The 22,201-nt window shown below is 42.5% G+C and overlaps 1 protein-coding gene across 1 annotated transcript in view; it reads left to right on the forward strand.

Moving 5' to 3' along the window:
• The window catches only part of LRRK2 (leucine rich repeat kinase 2), a 247,136-nt gene that overhangs the window by 16,348 nt on the left and 208,587 nt on the right, over nt 1-22,201 (forward strand). Inside the window, exons 2-7 of the mRNA XM_088480191.1 lie at nt 2,297-2,537; nt 2,624-2,709; nt 7,721-7,830; nt 10,795-10,883; nt 12,626-12,760; nt 15,147-15,281. Of these exons, the coding sequence (XP_088336317.1) occupies nt 2,402-2,537; nt 2,624-2,709; nt 7,721-7,830; nt 10,795-10,883; nt 12,626-12,760; nt 15,147-15,281 (691 nt within the window). The 5' untranslated portion in view covers nt 2,297-2,401. The remainder of the gene's footprint in view (nt 1-2,296; nt 2,538-2,623; nt 2,710-7,720; nt 7,831-10,794; nt 10,884-12,625; nt 12,761-15,146; nt 15,282-22,201) is intronic.

The raw sequence follows: 22,201 nt of genomic DNA on the forward strand, positions 1-22,201 counted from the left end.
AAGTTGTGCAACCTAATTTGCGGCTGATTGAATCTGCCGAAAGTTTTGATACTTTTAATCTTTGTTTTGTTGTAGTTATTAAAGCATTTTAGCAGTCCATGAAAACAGCTGCTTACCAGTTTAATTTTGTGGCTTATCACCGCATTGTGGACAATCCCATATTTTTTTCTCTTATGGATAATTGGTAATTAGTGTAGGAAAGTAAATATGGTTATGCTATATAATGTTTTTTTGTGGGACGTCATAAGCCTTTTACTACACAACCTTTCATGATGGTGCCTCATTGACCTTTGCCCTCATTGACTCCTTCCTATTTTGCAACTCTGCAATGCAATTATTTATAATTGTATTATTACATTTCCGGAAATGGTCACTTTTTATTACTAAAGATTATATAAATGTAGCTTATATATCGCTCCATTAGATAAATCACTTGCTGTAGGCACAGTGACACAATGGTTAGCACTGATACCTTGGTATTAGGTCCTGGGGTTTGATTCTAATGGTGCATACACACGGGACGATCGTCAACGATAACAATATTGTTTAACGATCTCCCGGGGGTGCTGGATGACAGATATCGATCATCCAGCACACAACCGACCCACCAACGATGGCCAACGACCCGCGATCAATGATCGCGGGTCCCTATAGTAACCTGGTCGATATTGACGCATGCAAGAGCAATGGACAATATCGTTCTCGTCCATACGTGCCCGCGCATCGCAGGTCATTGGAGGCACCGAAAAATGCACGATATGAATGTTAACGATATGATCGATATCGTTCATATTGTGCATGTTAATCGTACCATGTGTACGCACCATAAGCATAGTATTATCTATGTGGAGTTAGTATATTGTAACTTATACTTGCTGACTTTTTGGATATGCCATCTGGGACATCATGACAGAGGATGTCCAGGTGGTAAGTGCAGGCGGGGCCAGATTAAGGGCATCATGAGACTGGGGCTGAAAATGTTCAAGGGCTTATACTGAGAAGGGGAAGATCTGTCACCGGTGCTGTGTGGGCGTTGCCAGAACCACGTTAGTGTGTACACCTACAGTATCGGCCACACTGTCTCCCTAAATCAGGGGTGGGGAACCTTTTTTCTGCCAAGGGCCATTTGTGTGTGTGTATATATATATATATATATATAACATAATGCGCTGGCCCAGTGCAGGCCATGCTCCCTTCACATGGCGCTACACGTCCAGGGCCACAATTGCCGGTGATTACAGCAATGCCCGGAGCTTCCTGAGGATGATCCAGGGAGCTGTAAGGGAAGCAGTGTCACCGTCTGAAGCATCCTAAGAACGGCATTGTTGCACAGATACTGGCTTCAGGGTGCAATTCTAGGCACCCTGCTAGGCGAATGAGGCTAGCAGGAAAAAGCTCCTAGGGCCAGACCAAATGACATTTCCCCATCCCTGCCCTAAATGCATACAAATCTAAAAATTGCATTAGTGGGAAAACTAGAAAAACTATTTAAATTCTTAAGATTTATAGCCAAAATGTGTGGCCAGCTAGGCAGCTGGTAAAAATGCTGTCGTGATGATGGGCCAATTTTTATGTGGAGGCCTGGAGCTCCATCTGCCGCATTGTTAATCTGGCCCTGAGATCAGAGGGCATGGAGGTGAAAATTACATAATGAAGCCAATGGATCACTCACTGCACTGGAAAAGTGGGCAGGATCTGGGAGGTTGGTCTACACAAATATGTATCTATGTAGGTTTCTATTGGGGGTACTCCACTCTCCTTCCACAGTCCAAACAATACCTGTATATAAGATGTCTCCTGAACATCATTGGTCCTAATTTGTGTTTGGTAGGGATTTTATATTGTAAAATCAAATTCTATAACTGTGGGTTACTTTGTTTAAGCCAGATTTGTAACGTTAGTCTGGTAAAATACATACTGTATATACCGTTTATGTACTTTTTAAACAAAGAACATTTTGACAGTAAAATCATTTAAACACATGGTCATGCAGATAAAGCCTTATTTTATTTTTTTAAGCCACAAGTTTTATCTTATAATCATTTATCCATTTTATGTTTTTTTTTTTTTTAAAGTCATGGAAAGTGAAAGTACAGTACTGTATTTTCCTTATGTGGTAAAATGGTATCTCAAACGAGTTTCTCCTCCTTGCTACTAGTTTCAGCTTTGTGTAAACATACCTGAAAGACGGCACTTCTGGTGTGCTCATGTGAATATGCGAGCTGACGTCCTCTTATTACTGTGTGTAATTGCAGCCCAGACTGGTCAACATGCATTATCTTCACTGTCTTTCCAGGGTTATCGTCTGCATTCTGGCTCTGAGACTTTATGGTGTGAAGCAATGAATAAATAATGCCCATATTGGTACCGGGAAAGTATTTTACTCTTGCAGAGAACAACCATGGCAAGTCTGGTTGAACTTGAAGAGAATGTTAAGAAGCTTGTTGTACGTCTTAAAAATGTTGAAGAAGGAAAACAGATTGGCAACTTGGTTCAGATATTACAAGATTTACATGCTAGCACGTTTTGTGATGGTGGTAAGTATTATATGTGATATGTTCAGTTTTGCTATTTTCTAAAATGCATGTACGTTAACATTTACTCCTTTTTCTTTAAACATTAGCACGAGAAATATTCAGTCATATGAATGTGCATTTACCCCTATTGCTGGTACTGGAATCCTACATGAAAGTTTCTGTCATACAAGAGGTAATATTTAAATGAAAGCTACTGTATGTTGTCATATTTTCCTTTGGATTAGTATGGAGTAAAAGTCATGGCTTTTCCCACTAATATGAAAGGAACTGAAATAAACAATTATGTATGGTATTTTCTGTACAGTAAAAAAAATGAACAGTATTTATCCCAACTAGTCATATTAGTAATTCAACATGATTATTTATTTTCTAAACCCCACATACAATCAAGGTAGCATTGTAATAACAAATACATGATTTATATTTATATCAGAGCATAATCTTTATTATAGCATCAGAAATATACACAATTACAATTATACAACAATGATATTTACAGCAGCAATTTACTGTTCATGTTCAGGTGCACTGACCCTATTAATAAAAATCATTAAGGGTGGGAAAGATGTATCAAACCTTGGAGAGAGAGAAAAAGTGCCACCAGATTCAGGATTTTTTTGAAAAATTACAGAAGCTGATTGGATGCCTGATGCACTTAGCTCATATAGGGGGAGTTGTATCAAACCTTGGAGAGAGATAAAATACCAATCAATCAGCTTCTGTCATTTTTCAAAAAAATCCTGAATCTGGTTGGTACTTTTTCTCTCTCTCCAAGGTTTGATACATCTCCCCCTATATGAGCTAAGTGCATCAGGAATCCAATCTGTAACATGGATTCATCATGCATATTAGCCAATTTGCAATAGACCCTTTGAACCAAAAAATAAATGTTTTTGCAAAATATAGTCTAAGCTGTGACTTGAGTGACAGTCTGATACTGCCTCATTAGTAATTCATTGGTAGTTTTGCTGGTGCAGTAAGAGCCAGCTCAGATGCTTCTGTTATGCTGGGTACACACTGGCAGATATATTGGCCGATCAATTGATCGTCGAATATATCTTGAGTGCGTCGGCCAGTGTGTACCAATGATATGTCTGTGAATAACGTTGTTCACACACATATCGCGTCAGCTGTGCTGCACACCCGATGCCCAATATATCTGCAGATATATTGGGTCATCGTGCTGTGTGTACGGGCGGTTTGCTGACCTCCTGTACACTTGCTGCGGGCAGGGGTCGTGGTACCCGCAGCCAGAAGACAGATGATGGTTGTTTAGTGTGTATGAACAACTATCATCTGCAGATCACTCGATCTACAGATATATCTGTAAGGTGTGTACCCAGCTTTAGGGGAAGATTCGCTGCTAGAAGACAAAGAAGAAAAACAGTCTGCTCAGTGACTCACTTGTAAGCTTTTTATAAAGTAATCGATACATAATTTAAGGAGAGCCTACATAGCCCGCTTCTTGCAAACTATCCCTAATATCTCACTTTACATTTATCATAAAGGACAGAGATGAGGCGATGCACCTTGTGAGTAATTTACAAAATAAGAGAAAAGGGGTACTATGCTCGACAAAATGTATTAAAATGACTGTATTGTATTGATCTGATCATTAAAACTATTTATCTTCCAAAACAATCGACTAAATATATTAAATAAGTATTTTACTTTTATTCTTGTATTTTGTTCTAGTTTTATGTTTGCAAAATATTGAAAAAAATAATATATATATATATATATATATGAGCGAATATAGTGGATATAGCGCCAATACATGTGATTTAGTGAGTTAAAAAAGTGTGTGCAGTGTACAGATGCAGCAACTAAGGCTAAGATTGATTTAGGCGTCAGCTCTGGGTCAATAGTAAAATACTATTGTAAGTATTTGAGAAACCATGGGCAAAGTGTAAATTGACAATTGAGCGACAAGTTTGCTATCTAAAATAGACGTAACTGCAATGTGATAAAAATCTTGTATATAAAATAATTTGTATCACGTGAATACCACGTGCTAGTGTAATAAACAATGTAAAATATTGTATGGGATATTTACGTTTATACAAATTATTTTATGTACAAGGTTTTTTTCACATTGCAGTTATGTCTATTTTAGATAGCAAACTTGTCGCTCAATTGTCAATTTACACTTTGCCTATATATATATATAAAATCTACCGTCTTCACCAGTGACATGCGGTGAGGTCGATGGCTGGGGAGGCACTCATGAGTGCTGGTAGCCTGTCTCACCCCCCTACTCTACTCTGACTACTACACTAAGCTTCAGTTTCCATTCTCCTACCTGCATCAGTGTCTTCCCTTGCTGCTGCTGACTGAGTTCTGATCTCTAAACACTGCAGGGCACTTCCTGGTTAAATGACACATCCTATGTATCCTTCAGTGCCCAAGGCATGCTCCCACATACTCGGAGGCATCCCTCTATCAGCTCTTTTTCTGTGCAGTTTACTGCCTGTGGGGTGGTCCCGCTCTCGGCTCTGCAAGCAGTTTCTGACTATACAGAAGCGAGGCTGAGCTGTTGCTGCCTTATCTCTTTTCTCCCTGCAGTCCCAGGGAGCTTCACAAAGCTGATGAGTGTTAACTATGAAAATTATTACAATAAACAATTAAGGTATAAATATCTTCTTTGTATTATTCTAATCATTTTTATATCAAATCTCAGGAGTATGACAGGGGAGGCTCTGCCTACCCCGACTGCATGTCCCTTCTACGCATGCTCTATGATCGCACTGCGCATGAGCCAAGGTACCTTTGCAATGTCACTCGCACTGAGGATGTATTCGAAAAGTGATTGACAGAAAGGGACTGTTTGCAGGTGTCAACAGGGAGTGGTTAGAAAAACGTAGGCGTACCTTGCCAGTTTTCGGGGCATATATCTGCTGTCAGCTGCTATTGTGTACATAGAGCAACATGGTGCCTGCGTCACTACTGCCACGGCCAGTCTGCGTGTCCATAGAGCATCCCTAGCAGTTAATGTTCCATGTTCTTGCGAATAGTCTGCATATGCGTACGCAGTTGCAAATTCGTTTCGGATGGCTCCTGTTGGCGTATATCTTTTCTGGGCTTAGATTAGCAGTTACGAAACGTAAAAAAAAAAAATCACAATTGCGAAACGGCGTACAAACATGAATTAGGCCCTCTGTATATTAGTTTCATAAGATTCACTGTAAGTTTACTCAGTAAGCTAGTGGCTCTTGGACATACCAACAGACACACTATAGTCTTTATATAAGTGATTGGCAATCTGATACACATCAAAGGCACATGTAGTTCTCCACCCAACATACATTATATTGGCAGAACTTAGAGCTATTGATATAGGTGATAGAGGAGTGGCCAGTCCACATGTTGAAAAGTTTAACCAGGTCTTTGGTTTATTGACCAGGTATAACAACAGGGCATGAAGCAACATAGGGTTAATGCAGCACAACTCTGATACATGCCGTATGCGATAGATTCAGCCAGGTGCCGGTACTATATCTGGGTTTTGCACAGAGTAATATGTATGCTGGTGGCATTGGGACTTGTAGTTCCACATGGGGTAAATGGTGGCACCATCATGTCTGTAAAGCTCAACAACAGACAGGACACTCATGGGCACATACTATTCCTAGGCAGGACCAAAGAAAAAGAATGCGCGGTAAACCGTGCATGTACAAGACGCAATGGGTCGGAGGTCACACATGCACAGTGAGCATGGACCAAGGAGATGGCGTGAACGCTCTCCTCTAACAGCTATGAGCCACAAATTACTGTTAATTTGAATGATGAAAAAGTGGCCCCAAAATGACCTTCACTTGCCCACATGACTTTTTAGCATCCACTTAAGGTGCGTACACACTAGGCGATCAGGAAAGACAGTAGGATTACGACATCGTAATCGTACCGTTGTTCCTGATCCCCTGTAGTGTCTGCACTGAACGATCAGTCGTTCAGTGCAGGCACTGTCCATCATTCCTGAACATGCCAATCTGTCGTTATCGTCAGATTGTGCTGCATGTTCAGGCGATGGACAATGTCTGAAACGACCAGCGGGAGTGCGCATCGCTGGTCGTTTCCGACATTAATGTGCACAATTTGTGCACGAGTACTGAGCGATTGCACGATTACGATGTCGTAATCGTGCAGTCGCTCAGTAACATTGCCCAGTGTGTACCCACCATTACTCCAAATTTTCCCACTTGCCACAAAATGCCCCCACATACTACTTACCTTGCCACTCAGTCCAGTAACCTCTCTAGTAAAGGGTATCTAAGATGTCCCGTGCAGAACAAAAACCATAAACATTCTGGCTGCATTTGGTATACAGTGTAACATTTTTGCTTATTTTTAGTTGCGAAGTGTCAGGTATATTTGTATCCAGCAGTAATACACCCTGATCCAGGAGTGCTTTCTCTTTTCTGGCATAGTCTGGTAAAACATCCTGTATATTACTGTTTGCTTAAGTAGGAACTTTGATTTGGAAGCATTTAGTTTGATTGGTCAATGTTAGCTATCCATTCAACAAAATCAAATGTGCTAGAGTTGAGCAGCTGTAACCTTTCTTGTTTGCCAAGTGTAAAAGCCAATATTGGCTTTTTAAGGACAAGTAATCAAATTGTATTCAATTTCTGATGGGTGCAGAATTAGCCATTGTTTATTAGTATTTATTTTGAGATTCATATGCTGTTTTTCAATAATATGACTAAAGCTGGCCATACACACTACAATTATAAGGGCGATCCGCCGATATCAGGTAATTGTAGCGTGTGGGGGGGCGACCGAGGGTTAAATATTGCTCGGTCGGGCATGCCGGATTGTCCAGCATGCCCGTCCGATGTGATATTTACCGGTAAACTGTCGGCCGCGTCGGGCAGTGTATGCCCAGCCGCGGCCGACAGGCAGACATTTCCTGTGTTCCTTCCTACAGAAGGAACAGGGAAATGTCTCCTCCCCCGGGGGCGGAGCACGGATGTCGGACTGATACACTGTGAGAGAAATCTCACAGTGTATGCCGGCGACATCTGCGGCTGGCAGGCTGCCAAATAAAATGTCTGTTGGTCTGACAGACATTTTATCTGGCCGTGTATGCCCAGCATAAGTATTGATAAAAATGAAAATGTAACATTAATCCAGTTGCTTTGTAAATGTGAAATATGTATTTAGTAACTTTGTGTTTGTTTTAGGTGGGCTGGTCTCTCCTGTGCAGACTGATAGAGGTGTGTCCAAATACTCTGCATAATTTACATACTCCTGTGGATCTTGGGCGTGAATGGGAACTGCTTGGCGTTCATCAGTGAGTGGTTATATCTTAGTCTAATGCTTTTATCATTTGACCAGGTTTATAAAACAATTATGATAAGCAATCACTTTTTCTGGAGATTGTTTAGCCCAGATGCTGCTGAAGGCGTTAATATATAACTAAATGTACAACAATTTAAAATACCATCTAAGAAAACATTTATTATACTTTCATGTGAAAGTGTGAATGAGCATTTTAGATGTATCCAGTTCTATTGTCTCACATTTTGATGCATGGGACTGTCAAGTGGGAGGCATTGCAATGTATATATTTTGAGCAAACAAATTGTAAGACCACAAAAATGCTCTGTGCCAGTGTTTTTTTTTTTTTCATGCTATTTAGGTAGAGGAAAATTTCAGTTGTGTAATGCCTTGGTGCTTTCAGTGCAGTACATTTATTAACGTAATCATTGGGGTTGTGAGACATTCTTTCGTAGAAACCTGGTAGCATTAAGTGAGCAATTTCCACCATATTGTATTTATTTTTTTTATTAAATGGCATTATTCCAGTGTTGAAGGGATTTCAAAATAATTTTCAACACTGTTCCTTTACAGTAAGTATTTCTGCAAGTATTATTGAATGAACAAACTTAAAATCCACATACAAAGAGGATATTTCTGAATCGTTTGGTGACCTATTTGCTAGATATAAGTTTCACAATAGTGGGGTACTTGGATCAGTTTACAAAATTGTAAGGTGGTGTGCGATATACAAACTGAGGATTTCTTCTTCAGGGTCCATAGGGATCCACAGGGATACCATGGGGAAATGTGGTTGGAGTGATCCAGGCACAAAACAGTTAAGCTTTCAGCCCCCAGGATGCCTCAGGTCCTCCTTCACATATTCAGCCGCAGCTGTATAATAGGTGGACTGCTCAGGCAGTCCCAAGCTTTTTTTATTTTATTTATTTTTTACTTCAGAGCAAGCAGCACTAGGCATCCTAATGGACGCCTGTGCTGCTGCTCCATCTACCCCCGCCGGAGCGGCAACACCAGTAACAGTACTGGTGATTTCGGCGGACACCAGCGGAGCTTGGCTAGCGGTGATGCTGGGACTGGGACTGCAGCCGGAAGCACGGTGATGCAGGTAAGGTAATTCTGGATTCCAAATTGGGTACTCCTCACCACGGACGCCAGTCTTCGTGGATGGGGGAAGGTGACAGGTCATCATACCTTTCAGGGAAGATGGACATATCAGGAAAGTCAACTGCCCATAAACATCCTGGAGCTTCGCGCAGTATACAAAGCACTTATCCTGGCACAGGCCCTACTCCAAGGCAGGCCGGTCCAGATCCAGTCTGACAATGCGACCACAGTAGCCTATCTCAATCATCAGAGAGGCACGCAAAGTCAGGCAGCCAAATATTCTGACCTGGGCAGAACGTCATCTTCTGGCTATCTCAGCAATATTCATTCCAGGAGTCCTCAACTGGGAAGTGGACTTCCTAAGTCGTCAGAACATACATGCCAGAGAGTGGGCTCTCCACCTGGACAGTTTTCAACTCCTGGTGAACAAATGGGGCCTACCAGATGTAGACTGCATGGCCTCACGTCACAACCACAAGGTCCCCATGTACGGGTCCAGGACCAGAGATCCGTCAACCGCCTTTGTGGACGTGTTGGCAGGTAGGTGGGACTTCAAGCAGGTGTATCTCTTTTCTCTGATTTCCCTCCTCCCAAGAGTCCTCAGGAAATTCAAAGAGAAAATGTAGGCTGTCCAGTTAATAATACTTTTTTTTTTTTTTTTGGTGGTTTAGTAATGTAGACCTACCATATAAGCTGTTAAATGATGCCTTAGTGAAATCTGTAGGCGTTTTTGCAGTATAATTGTTTTCATGGGTGGGGACCCAACTATTAGAAGTGACTTAGTTTGATTTAAGATGGGTCAATAGAAGATTGGATTATGTGTAAAGCTGGGTACAAACTATGTAATGTGTACCTAATCAATGGCACAATATATTGAGCGTGCCGTGTGATTCGGTGTACAACCTTGCGATATATCGTTCCATGCTGCATGTAGCAGCATGGCATCGTTCAATGCATAGTCACAGCTGCTGTGCAGCACAGCGGGTGTGACGATGCAATAAATGACCAGCGTAAACACGCATTAGAACATATACCCTACGATCCACGTTGGAACGCTATATTATGTTATATCTTCTAGTATACAGTATATCTGGCTTAAATGAAATGGAGGCCGCGATTGAATTCAACACGATGCTGAATAACCTCAAGCTGCGAAGGAGATCGCAATAGCTAATTTATGCACGCCCATGAAACGGAGTTTAAACTGTCCAGACACACCTGCATTTGACTAGCCACCCCCGTTTTATCCCCCCAAACGCTGACTACCAGTCACTTACTTTGAAAATGAATCCCCTGTGTGAGCGTAATTGCAATACAATTTCTGCGCGTGCACAGTGCGGCTTACACACAGGCTCAATGGCTAACAATCGCTAACAAGTCTGCTTAAATATCGGCATTGCGCAAATCTCTAAATCAGGCCCTTAGTTTGAAATAATTTATTATGTGCTTTAGTATTTGTACTGCCTTTATCACTCCTGAGATTTCCTACATGATTGATCCAGCACTGTCACATAATACTTTTGTTTTTTGTTTTGTTTATGAAAAGTTAATATTTGAAAGACAATTTTTTCCAACACTGAAAATAGGTCTGCTACGAAGTTAACCTCCACACACGTTTCACTTCTGTTATGCTGCCTTGTCCCCTTCCCACAATGCTACCATCATTTTACTGTGATAGTAGTGGCTGGTTAAATGTGGGAAATGGCACTGAGGTTGCTATAAACTAAATCTATTTTTTTTTCTAATGTATTTGTTTTAAAAAAGGTACTATTCACATTATTATGGAAAAAGTGATCTCTGCTTCTGATGTTTGTTGTATTTTAAATTTTTTATTGCAGTAAAATGTACTGAATTTTTTTCGTTTTGTTTTTAGACAAATTTTGAAAATCCTATCGACTTACCTTACAAATCTCACTGTCTTGACAATAGGACTGAAAACGTTAACTACAATTCTTGCTTCAGGTAGTAATTTTACTTCTATTTGATTACAGTGTAACCATTCTTTATTTGAATTTTAATTTGTGACATGGAACCTTTACCACACTGTCATTAAATTGGTAAAACAATGTATAGTCTGAGGCATGGTCATGCAAAGCATGAGTCTACTTTACTTGTGTATTTTGCTGCTTGATCTAATAACCTAGCAATATGAGTACATAGGATAACACTGCTACTTAAGTGTGCAAATTAATAAAGACGGAATGCATAGTACTTAAGTAATGCCTCAACCCATATGTAAAGCTAGTTCATTTAATTCGGCTTTATGTTTTTTATTTAATTCTTCCCCGTCCTCTGCATTTGCAGACCTTTTTGATGCTAGTGTCGTTTTCATTAACAAGTTATAGAGAAGAGACATGGTAAGCTGACGTTTTAGTAGGGAATGCAGAACGGTGGCTGCCTTCTGTGTATTTTTAGTTAAAGAATCAAAAAGTTATTTCAGAAGTTAATATTCGAGTAAACAGACCGTATAACAATTATATATGTTGCAAACAATTATCACGAAAGTACTATTCCATATCATTTATCTTTTTAAAACTGGTTGTGGTCAGACATATTTGCCAGGGAGGCCTAGTGATTCAAATATCCTATTTAACCAATTAACTGGCTAATATTTTTTCCAAAAAACACTCAGAAAAATGGTTGTTTTTTATAGGTTTGAATTAGGTCAAGAAGATCTAAAATTAATTCAACACGGTTTTATTACATTAAAAAAAAAAAAAAAAAACAATATACCATAAAAATAGCAATTTTTATGTTATACTGTAGTGATGGCCATTGGATTTGAACAATCATTAGAAAACCATCGATGGTGCAGCCATCAATGGGTTTTACACATATGCAAAGCGCGACCATTGGGTCTGCACCACCAATGTATTGTTAACATCAGGCGCTGCCACTTTTGGGCAGCATCAATGCTTGCCATCAGGCACAGACCATCGATGGTTATATGCCATCGATGGCTTCCCTTTGCAGCTGCCGGGTAATCACGGTGGGATCGGGTGCTGACTGTCCCCAGCAGCTGCTTCTCTCTGTAGCCGCTGGTTTTCACGGGGAAGGGCTGGCGCTGACTATTCACGGCGGCTGCTTCTCTCTGCAGTCACCAGGCATACACAGAGGACGGCACGCTGACTTCCAGAGAGGTGCAGCCACCAGGTGGGGGGTGCCGCTAGATGCCTGATTTGATCGGCAGACGTGGGGGAAATCGAAGGATTCAGAGGAGCTAGAAGATACCTCATGAGATTGGCGGCTGCAGAAAAGTTATCTTCTGGCAGCCGATAACTGGGCAATTCTGACTGGTCGCATCGGATGCAACCATGTCAGGGAAAGCCCAGCCTGTCCTGGTCACATCTGATGCGACCATGCCAGGCTAGTTGTTAATTGCCTTCATAATGAGAGACCCTGGGGGAGATCTATAGATTTATCAAAACTTGTAGAGCGATAAAGTACCATCTAACCAGATTCTATGACTAATCAGTCATTTTTCAAATACAGCCTGTAAAATAACAGTTAAGCTGATTGGTTGGTACTTTATCTCTCTCCAAGCTTTGATATATCCCCCCCCCCCCCCCTCCCGTATACCCAATCAATACAAATAGCAGTACAACTTGTTGTGTACTGTTGGGAAATGTAAAGTGAAAGGTATTCACTGAAACCAATCCAACAAATCTATGTTTCCACCATTAAAATATTTTTTCTTCCCATAGATGTAATACACTTTCTGGTTTTGGATCATGAAGCAGACATTTTTCTGCTGATTTTTGATGCCATGAAAATGTTTTCGGATAAAGAAGATATTCAGATATATGGATGCCAAGCATTATACCTGCTTTTAGTTAAAGGTATGATTGTATGATATTTTGTGTAACATGTATACATTTCATAAACAGGATTCCTAGATATACCAAATTATAATAAAATAAACATTTTAATATACTGTTTCCAGAGAGAACTGAAATTTCATGGGTGCATATTTATGCTGTTTGCCTATGGATATCAAAAAGTAAATCAATATAATTTTTATAATATATTTATGTAATATCTAAAAAGACACTGCATTAAAGGACATAAACTTAGTGCTGACCTTTGCCACGTAATGTAGGTTCTTTTGAGCAGTGGGGGAGGGGGGGCAGTGGGAGTGAATACACCTTGTAACATAGTCCCAAAACAGTGTGCTGTTGGACACTGCAGTACAAAAGCAGATTGGGGAGGGGGAGCACATGCCATTGACTCCCCTATAACAGTTGGCCCCTTTGGACCATGGGAGAGATCATCAGTTAAGTCATCTTTCTGCTAGACACTCGCAGCTCACAGACCCAAATGCAGCGAACGCCATTCTGCACACACATTGTGTTTACTTTGGCTGCACAGACCTCAGTGGAAAGGAGGGTGTGTAGCTGAGCCCACATTTGAGGCGTTTGAGGACTCAGAGTGATGAGAAGCCATTGACAGCCAGCTACCCTGTACATACATCAGTAAAGTTTTTCATGTCTTCATTATTGAGGTGATGCACTATTCTTCTCTGTGTCTATTACATATACTGGGAAGTGCACTCATCATTTAGAAAAGACAAAAAAAAGTGAACCCCTCCCCACAAAACTGATCATTTCTACACACTATTTGAAGACTCACTAAATGCTCTCCAGTGGGTCTTATTGTCTTACTTGAACGTCTATGGATTAGGCCAGGTACATATCAGGCGATATATTGAACGATATATTGTTTCATTGAGGATCAGATTGATTTATCGTACACAGTGCTCAGTGTGTACCCTCAATCACACATTCACGTGCGTCGTCAGCAGTGATGTTAACCTATTTGATGTGCTGTACGTCAGATGGGCAGACCACACTGACGACAATATGCAGGTGAGTGCGGGATGGGTATATTGCACGGTCGTGCACCGGATCGCGCAGTGTGTATGACCACCCGATATATCCTTCCATTGTGCGTTGGGACGGTTGGGTACATGTTTTGTTTTGATGTGTACCCGCCCTTACTCCCATTTTCAAAGTGTGCATCCAAATACTATCGAAAGCCTCAAGATGACCTTTGTTTCCATTAAACAAAGCTAAATAATTTTACTATTAGTACTAAAAAATGCTGTCTATTCACAAGTGTTCCTATTTTCTTTAGTGATATAACTACATCATTGCCACTAAGTATATTCTGTTTGTATCTGTGATTCTACATTTGATAGAGCCTGTTGCAGGTTACCCATTGAGCATTTTCTGTTTATTGCTGGTGAGGTGGCACCGGTTTTGAAATTTTTTTGCTGGCTGTCTATCTGTAGTACCCTGCTGTGGCGTATTTACCTTTGGCTATCTCATACCAAAGGTGTTTGACGGGAGTGAGGTTAGGGCTCTGTGCAGGCCAGTCCAGTACCGCACTCCATAAACTATTTTTGTGGTGGACCTCACTTTTTGCACTATGACTGAAAAAGGAAAGTTGCCACAACATTGAGAGCACTCAATTTTCTAGAATGTCACTATTTGCTGTAGCATTAAGTTTGGCTATGTCACTGGTTTCACGGAGTCCAATTCTGAGATGGACGCTAACTGCGTCTTTGGATGCAGCTGCTGTGTGAGAATATGTAAAAGCAGCAGGAGGCGTCTGTAGTTGAAAGACACCTACTGCAAGCTTTTGTGATCCACTGCTGCATCCAAAGATGCATCATCGGATCATGTGTGTTAACATTGGTGATCTGATTCACCTTCACGTTATTCAAGGTGGCTGGTATTTTCCTGCTGCCGGGGCCAGTGTAGCTGCGTTCAAGGATGCACCCGCTGGCCTCGATACCCCAAGAAAACTGGGCCAACACGCCCCCTTTTTCCAGCTCGAAGACAGTCGCCGCCGCAGCCCTCCCATTGCTGCAGCTTAAGTGGCTCTGTGAACCTTCTGTACATGCGCTGATCGGCCACATCAGAGTTGTACGCAAATCGTGGGGTTTTCGTACATCCCTGAATTAGGCCTTTAGTTTGCTAGTGCCAAATGCTGCAGCACAAGCCATCTTACTGCTTCACATTATAGGAATGGGCGGTTCTCATGATGGAATCCTGACCTGTTTGCTGTTCTGTAGAGTCATGTCAGGTAACCCCTTTTGAAGATAACTTAGAGAATGTCCAGATATCCAAGTTATGAGGTACTGAGCATTAATAATTCCATTTGTTCATACATTTAACAATAAAACCCTAATTCAGTTTCCAATATATATCTTTTCTCCACCAGTTCCAGAAGAGCAATTGACAGAGTTTGTTGAGAACAAAGATCATTTAATTATCTTGAAGGTGCTGACAAAGCATAAAAATAGAGAGTCTGTTATTTTGCCAGCTTTGTATGTTCTGCTCCCATTGGCTGGTTCACGTAAGTTATTTGCATATTCACTTTTTTAATGTAAATAGTCATAAATACTGCTGACTATAATGAAAGCATCCTAACATGAAGGTACAATAGCTTTCCTTTACTTCTGTTGCTGTAACTGCATTTTAAGAAATGTATTACGGTATATCAAATTGGCAGAGTATATAAACATACAAATGTGTATAATATATCTGCCGGTTCAGTTAAACTAAGGAAATGCTGTAGCATCAAAAAGTTCTAATGGAAGTACAGATATGTCCTCATACACCTAACCTCAGTGGTTCCCAAACTGTGCGCCGTGGCATCATGGGGTGCCTCAGGACACTTGCAGGGGTGCCTCAGGTTGGTTGTCCAGCACCAAATCAAATTATTTATGGCCAATGTAATGTAAATATGAGGACAAACAGAAGCACAAACCTGTCCACCACCACATAACTGAGCCTAAGGATGACCAGTAAGCACAATTTACTTCACTGTACTAATTTATTAATTTTTTTCCTTAATCTCTCAATAACAAACTTTTCGCTTAGGGGTGCCGAGAAAACAATACTGATACTTTTAGGGCGCCGCGGTTCAAAGTTTAGGAACATCTGCCTTACCTGAATGCACTCTGCGGCATGAGTGAGCTGCCAGGTTCCATACCACTTGGCTAAGCACAACACATGGGAAAATCTGTGGCCGCTGCATCATAGCATATCGTATACAAAATCAAACTTGGACGCGCACAGTTATACAAATGTTGCATATCAAATTAATCAGTGAAGTCTTGTGAAGCTGTTTGTCACATCCGATTGCAAAGATGCATTTTCGGGCTTGGAGATGAAGGGCTGGAAAAGGGCAAGGTAGGTGCGTAAATCTATACACAGCAGCTGTATAACATGGTATAAACATTGGAATAAACAACAGACTAGAAAAAATATAGGAAAAGCCTTACATGGCTTACACAAAGGTCTGTGCTGGATAAGAAGAGGAGAACAGGATTCTGTCCAAAGTCAGGGCAGGCAGTAAGCCTCAGTTGTTTATATCAAGACTAGAAGTCAGGGCAGGTTTCACTAGTTAGTCAACAGGTGGGGAAGGTAAAGTTCAGGACGAGGTCAGGATCAAAGCTGTAAACAATAAATGTCACATGGTTTTCACAGAGCTTGATACATACAGGGCCGTAAGGAGGGCGGTGCAGCTGGTGCCGTCGCACAGGGCAGGATACCCTGGGGGCTGAACCAGCCTTGCTCACCTGCCACCGAAATCCTTATTGGTCGGTGCCCGATGTGATGCATGTCACGCTAGCGGTACTTCTGGCTCCTTCTCTTCTGTCCAATCCGGATACACGCCCGACTCCCATACTGTGTGGGAACTAGGGAAAAACGTCATGACTTCTCCCACAGTGCAGAGCAAGGAGACGAGCTGCCGTGCTAGTCTGCACCTCCTCACCCACAGGCTGTGGCCCCTGCTGGCTGGTCCCAAGCTCATTCTGTCACACATCAGGCTTCCAAGCTCCATTACCTTATGCAGTGCTGCTGTTTTCTGGACTTGGGTACCCCCGAGGGTGCCAGAGACATCCCTGAGTCTGGTGCATGCCAATCAGCCGGGTGGTTGGCGAATCTCCTGGATTATCTCTCACATCAGCGGTGCATGAACGCCGCAATCTTGAATTGCTAACTCTCTGCTCATCAATCAGGAGTCGCTCTAGGATCAGTTGGCCCAAGGAGCCTATCAGGGCAAAGGGCACCTTATTTAGGGAAGTCCCGGCGAGCAGACCAGTGTCAGCACAACTTCACTCCTGTGACCTGCTACTGTCTCCCGGCCGCTATTTGCTGGTATGTTCCGGTTTCTAGATCTGTACCTTGATCTGTTCCTGCACTTCAGTCTGCAAAGACCAGTATTATTTCTGTAGCTGCATTTCTGTGTGTAAATATCAGCATTACTTCTGCACAGTGCATTTCAGTCTTGTCAGCACCATCATCCTTTCTATGCAGTGCACCTCAGTCTGAAGATATCAGCATCCATTCTATGCAGTGCACTTCATCAAGCAAGTACCAGCATCCATTCTACGTCGTGTACATCATCCAGCAAGCCCAGTGTGGTGCATCCACTCAGCAAGACGGTTATTTATTGAGCAGTGTGCGCTATCCAGCAACTTTCTACATTCTAACTGCACTGTGAGCTAATCCAGTTCCAGCATCCATCTACGACTGTGTTTGAGCTCTGTAGCACTACTTCAACCCTCGCCAGATGGCACACCTGGTCCGCTGCCTTCAGACTGCTATTGGCAGCCCTCCTCATCATTCTGGACTACCGTCAATTCCGAACCAGCTTACTAATAGACTGGTCTCCTGACTGAATCTCTGCTGGTACCAAGCTATCTTCCGCATAAGAAGGAGCCTCATGAAGTCTCCAGGCTTCTTACACTCTGCTAATACCCAAGCCAACCCTCATGTTCCTGATCAGAGTTCACAAAACCCTAGAGACCTGACACCCTCTAGCCAAGCACCAGAGCCCTTGCAAGATCATCACAGACCCCCCTCGAGTGGCCGGAGCTACAGGAAGGGATGTTTGCAGGGAAAGATGAGACCCCCAGACCCATCTTTATATTACCTGTACATACTGGAGAAGGCTGCAGAGCAAGGTGAGGCCCTTAGACCCATTATTATGTTACCGGTATATACAGGGGGGGCTGCTGCGCAAGGTGAGACCCTCAAACACATATGGAGTGCGGTGCAGCCGGTGATGTCGCATTGAGCGGGATGCAATCCCTAATGCCAGGCGCACGCTGTAATGCAGTATATCTTTTTATTTTTTCCAAGATAGATTTCAATGAATGCATTTGCAGTAACATTATACTGTGTTTGCAAACATTACATCCCTTGATACAGGGGGGGGCATGCCAAAATGCGCACAGGGCACCAAAATGCCTAGTTACAGCTTCTGAGTACATACACCTATAACAGGCAATGGCTGTAAGCAAACTATTCATTTCATACATTTATTTATTTTGCAGTTTTGCTTGTTGATTAAATGTAAACATTTCCAGACTATCTGAAAACATACATAATATAGGACTGTCAACTTCTGCTGGGGTTAAGTTGTGTAAGCACGTGAACACTGCATTCAAGGGTTTCTTGTTCTCGGTTGAGAAATCAAGGAGCACATTCATTAGTACTTGCATCTTGAAATGTTCAGGTAGTTAGTCATTTGTTTAAATTATGGTACTTCACTTTCTCCTTTTGCAGTTTTCTTTGTCTGTAAAAGTAAATGCCACTTGTTTTAACCTTTTGAAGGTTCATTAGTAATAGCAAGAAGTATACCTCTTAACTGAAAGCACTTTTGTTTCATATGAACATACTTGTGAGAAATGAAATAGGTTTTGACAACGCAATAAGCGGCACTTGTATAAGAATCTTGATAAATACAGACCCCAAAAATAAGGGGATAAGTATAAACCACACTGACCACACTGTAGCCTAATACTAGAGGTCGTGTGCCACTACCTCTAAGTAATAAGCTGAACGCAGAGTGGAAAAGCAATGTGTGTCTGATAACAACAATTATGAAGAATACCTTGAATGTAATAAACATAAATTTAATACCAAAAATCTGCAAAAAAAATGTAAATGAAATGACCATGTGTGGAATGGCCCACTGTGTGTATGTACGGCAATAATAACAATTGTTAATCCAATTACATAAAACAGTATTTGATGCAGATAAAGTCAAATAAACCTGTAAATAATAATAGTAGAAAGCACCTTGGTAGCTGCTATAATTATTTAATGATTGTATTGTATAGTTGTTGTTACAGCACTCCGGAGCCCGGTGCTCACTTACCGGGTCTGCCGGCGCTGGACTCCCGGGGTTATATTACAGGTCGGTGCTGCCCAAGCGGTTGCTGTGGTGAAGGTCTCCCTGGCTGCTGTGGGGACCGCATCATCAGATTTAAAGGGCCATGCGTGCCAAATGTGAAGAAAAAGTGTTTACTCTGGTTCGGCTGACTATTCTCCTTGTCTCAGCCGTTGTACTGCTCCTAGTGATTTCCTGGTATTGCTTCGACTATTCCCTAACCTGAATCTGCTCGCTCCCTGGTACCGCATTGCCGTCTGGTTCTGACTTATTGCTGACAACTACACTCCAGTCTTCTGCACAGTGACCAATCTCTGCTTGTCCGCAGTTTCTTCTTTACCCACCAGCCCATACATTGTAATCCAGACAGTGGGTTGCATGTATTATAGATAATATTTAGCTATAGCATTTCAATAGAAATGTTGTATTAGTCACAGTGTATCTCGGGATGGAACACAAATACCTTGAAGTGCCCAGGATAAGGATAACACTGGTCAGAAGGTGGCCACCATGTGTACTGACCAGATTAAAGGCACCTGCTATCTGATGTTGATCGTATATTAGCGATGGGTAAATACCCTTTCCACACGACCTCTGGATTGTGGACTAGTTTCCCGGGCTCCATTGAGTTAGTGTGCCAGGGTGTGCAGCCAGTACGCTGATATTTAGCTGCACTGTGTGTGTTGTTGGAGTGACAAGCTGCTCCTATGCTCTGAAGATAAATAACCGTTCCCGAGTGACATGCACCGTTGTAATTGTACATGCAGGAATATGTGGTGATGACGCTGGTGTTACGGCTGCACTATGTGTGGTGGAGGAATTTAAGTTGCTCACGTGGTCAAGTATTAAGAGAAAACACTTACTCGTTTCGTCCAATCAGTGGACTTTCTCAAAAGTCACTTTAATAAGGGACTTTGTAATATGGCGTGTGAATACTGGGCCTGATTCAGAGCCGGACGCTATTTGCGGATGGTCGTTCCAAAAAGGGTCCGGCTATTTAAATTGAGCGCTCGCTCTTTGCGGTTTGTTGACGCCTCTATGTCTGAGTGAGCGAATTAAAAATGCGCTCGCTATTTTGTAAAGACACCCCTTTGCCGTTCGCATCACACGTCATCTCTGGTATTTATTAGATTAATCGGGTACATCGAAAGGCATCTGAACTGCTCGCAGTGCTTGTGGTAGCATTTTCCTATCGCTATCACTGCGAGCAGTTCAGGCTAGAAGACAACCAAGTGACGTGGTCGATGACGCTCCTTTACTAATTATGCACTCCCATAAAACGCCCTTTTTACCGTTTGGCACGCCTGCGTTCGGATCTCCACTCCCCCGTTTTCAAGCACCTTCCCCTGTTACCACCCACAAACGATACATTCTGTCAATCAAATTAGCAGCCCCTCGCTGTTTTGCGAGCACTCAATTTCCAACCGCAATGACTAGTTTGCGCATGCGCATTAAGACCCATGCGCATGCGCAATTGTGCGAACATCGCTCATAGCGAACGAGCGGCCGTTTACGAGCGGCTCTGAATCAGACCCACTGTCTTTATTTCAATATTTTTTAAAAGCGCCCTTGCATGCTGGCACTTGTGGTTCTCCATGTGCCATCAAGACCAGGCAGCCTTGCTGGGAACAGTAGCCCTCCTGTAAAGAACAAAATTATTTATAATATTTACTAATTTCCTCTGTATCCAAAGGCCCAGGGGTCCAGAGAAGATCCCCAGTGTTATTGGTGCTAGGGCTGGTTGTATCCAGGGGCTGGTGGAATTATGGTGTGGGGAGCCCCACAATGCTGTTCTCCCCTCTATGATTTTACGAACCCTGGCTGGTCAAGCCTAGTTCTGGTAAAGTAAAAATTAGGCGGACAATGCGCTATTTGTCCCCCCAATTTTTACAATACCAGCCAAGACAGAAGCGTTAGTGCTTGTTCTTTTTAGAGGAGGGGATGGGACAGAGGGATGACACTACGCATTTATATTTTTTAAATTACTGCCCTTGGGTCTGTCTATTGTTTTGCGAGTTGTTCTGGAGCGTTTGTGGCGACTTTTCAACTCACTTTTTGCGGCATAAGATGAGTTGTGTGTTTACTATAAAAAATCATGAGGACTATGGCCCTGATTCAGAGCCGGACGCTCTGACAGTGCGCTCGCTCTGAATCAGGGCCGGGCTATTTTTTTTTTTTTTAGAACGGCCTCCTGGCCTCTCGCATAGCTGTGGGTGACCACCCACAGCTATAGCGAGCGGCCAGGAAGATGGTCGCGATGGTCAAGACCATCGGGCTTGCGACAAGACCCTTGTGGTAGGGTCTCGTTGCCGCAAGCCCCAGAGAGATTTCGGCACTAACGGAGCCGAAATCTCTCCCACTGACATCACTCGTGATGTCAGTGGGGCCGCCCCCAAACGGAGGCGTTCACATGGGAACGCCTCCGTTTGGGCAGCCACCCCCCCCGGCCCGCCCACCAAAGGGAGTGTGCTGTCACTCAACATCGAACAGCATGCCCCCTTTGGTATGAGACCCGGAGCGTCGGAGTGCCCGTCGCTATCCGGGTCTCGCGTTTGCGCACGACGGAGCCGGCTCCGTTGTGCGCATGCGCACTGGCCCACCATCGACCCGGTTGCGAGCGCACAGCGCTTGCGACCAGGTCTGAATCAGGCCCTATATGTATTGCGGTGAGATTGAATGAGGTGCAAGTTTAGGTGTATTCTCATTTTATCACATATGGTGACATGAAACTTGCTGGCATTATGCCACATTTCCAATATCGCAGCCTATTACATTTCTTCCATTGTCTTTTTAGGTTTGATGTTTACTTAGATTGTCCCTCACATTCACTGTTGTCAAATCATAGGCAAACACATGGGGGGTTCCGGTTGCATGGAAACCCCTTTCCCCAGCTCACATCATTATGACCACAATAGAAATAGCATATAATACTAAAGTTGCATGTTTCACAAATGAAATAATTAGCACATCCTGTTGATCTATTAAAATGTGTGAGCCAGTAATATATACACTTGTGCGCCAACTAGGAGATCTGTAAAACATGCACTGTTGGGGTGCACTGATATACACCATTTATAGGGTTAATTATT

The sequence above is a fragment of the Taudactylus pleione genome, unplaced genomic scaffold, assembly GCF_031769625.1.
Source record: "Taudactylus pleione unplaced genomic scaffold, aTauple2 ptg000251l, whole genome shotgun sequence".
NCBI classification, from domain to species: domain Eukaryota; kingdom Metazoa; phylum Chordata; class Amphibia; order Anura; family Myobatrachidae; genus Taudactylus; species Taudactylus pleione.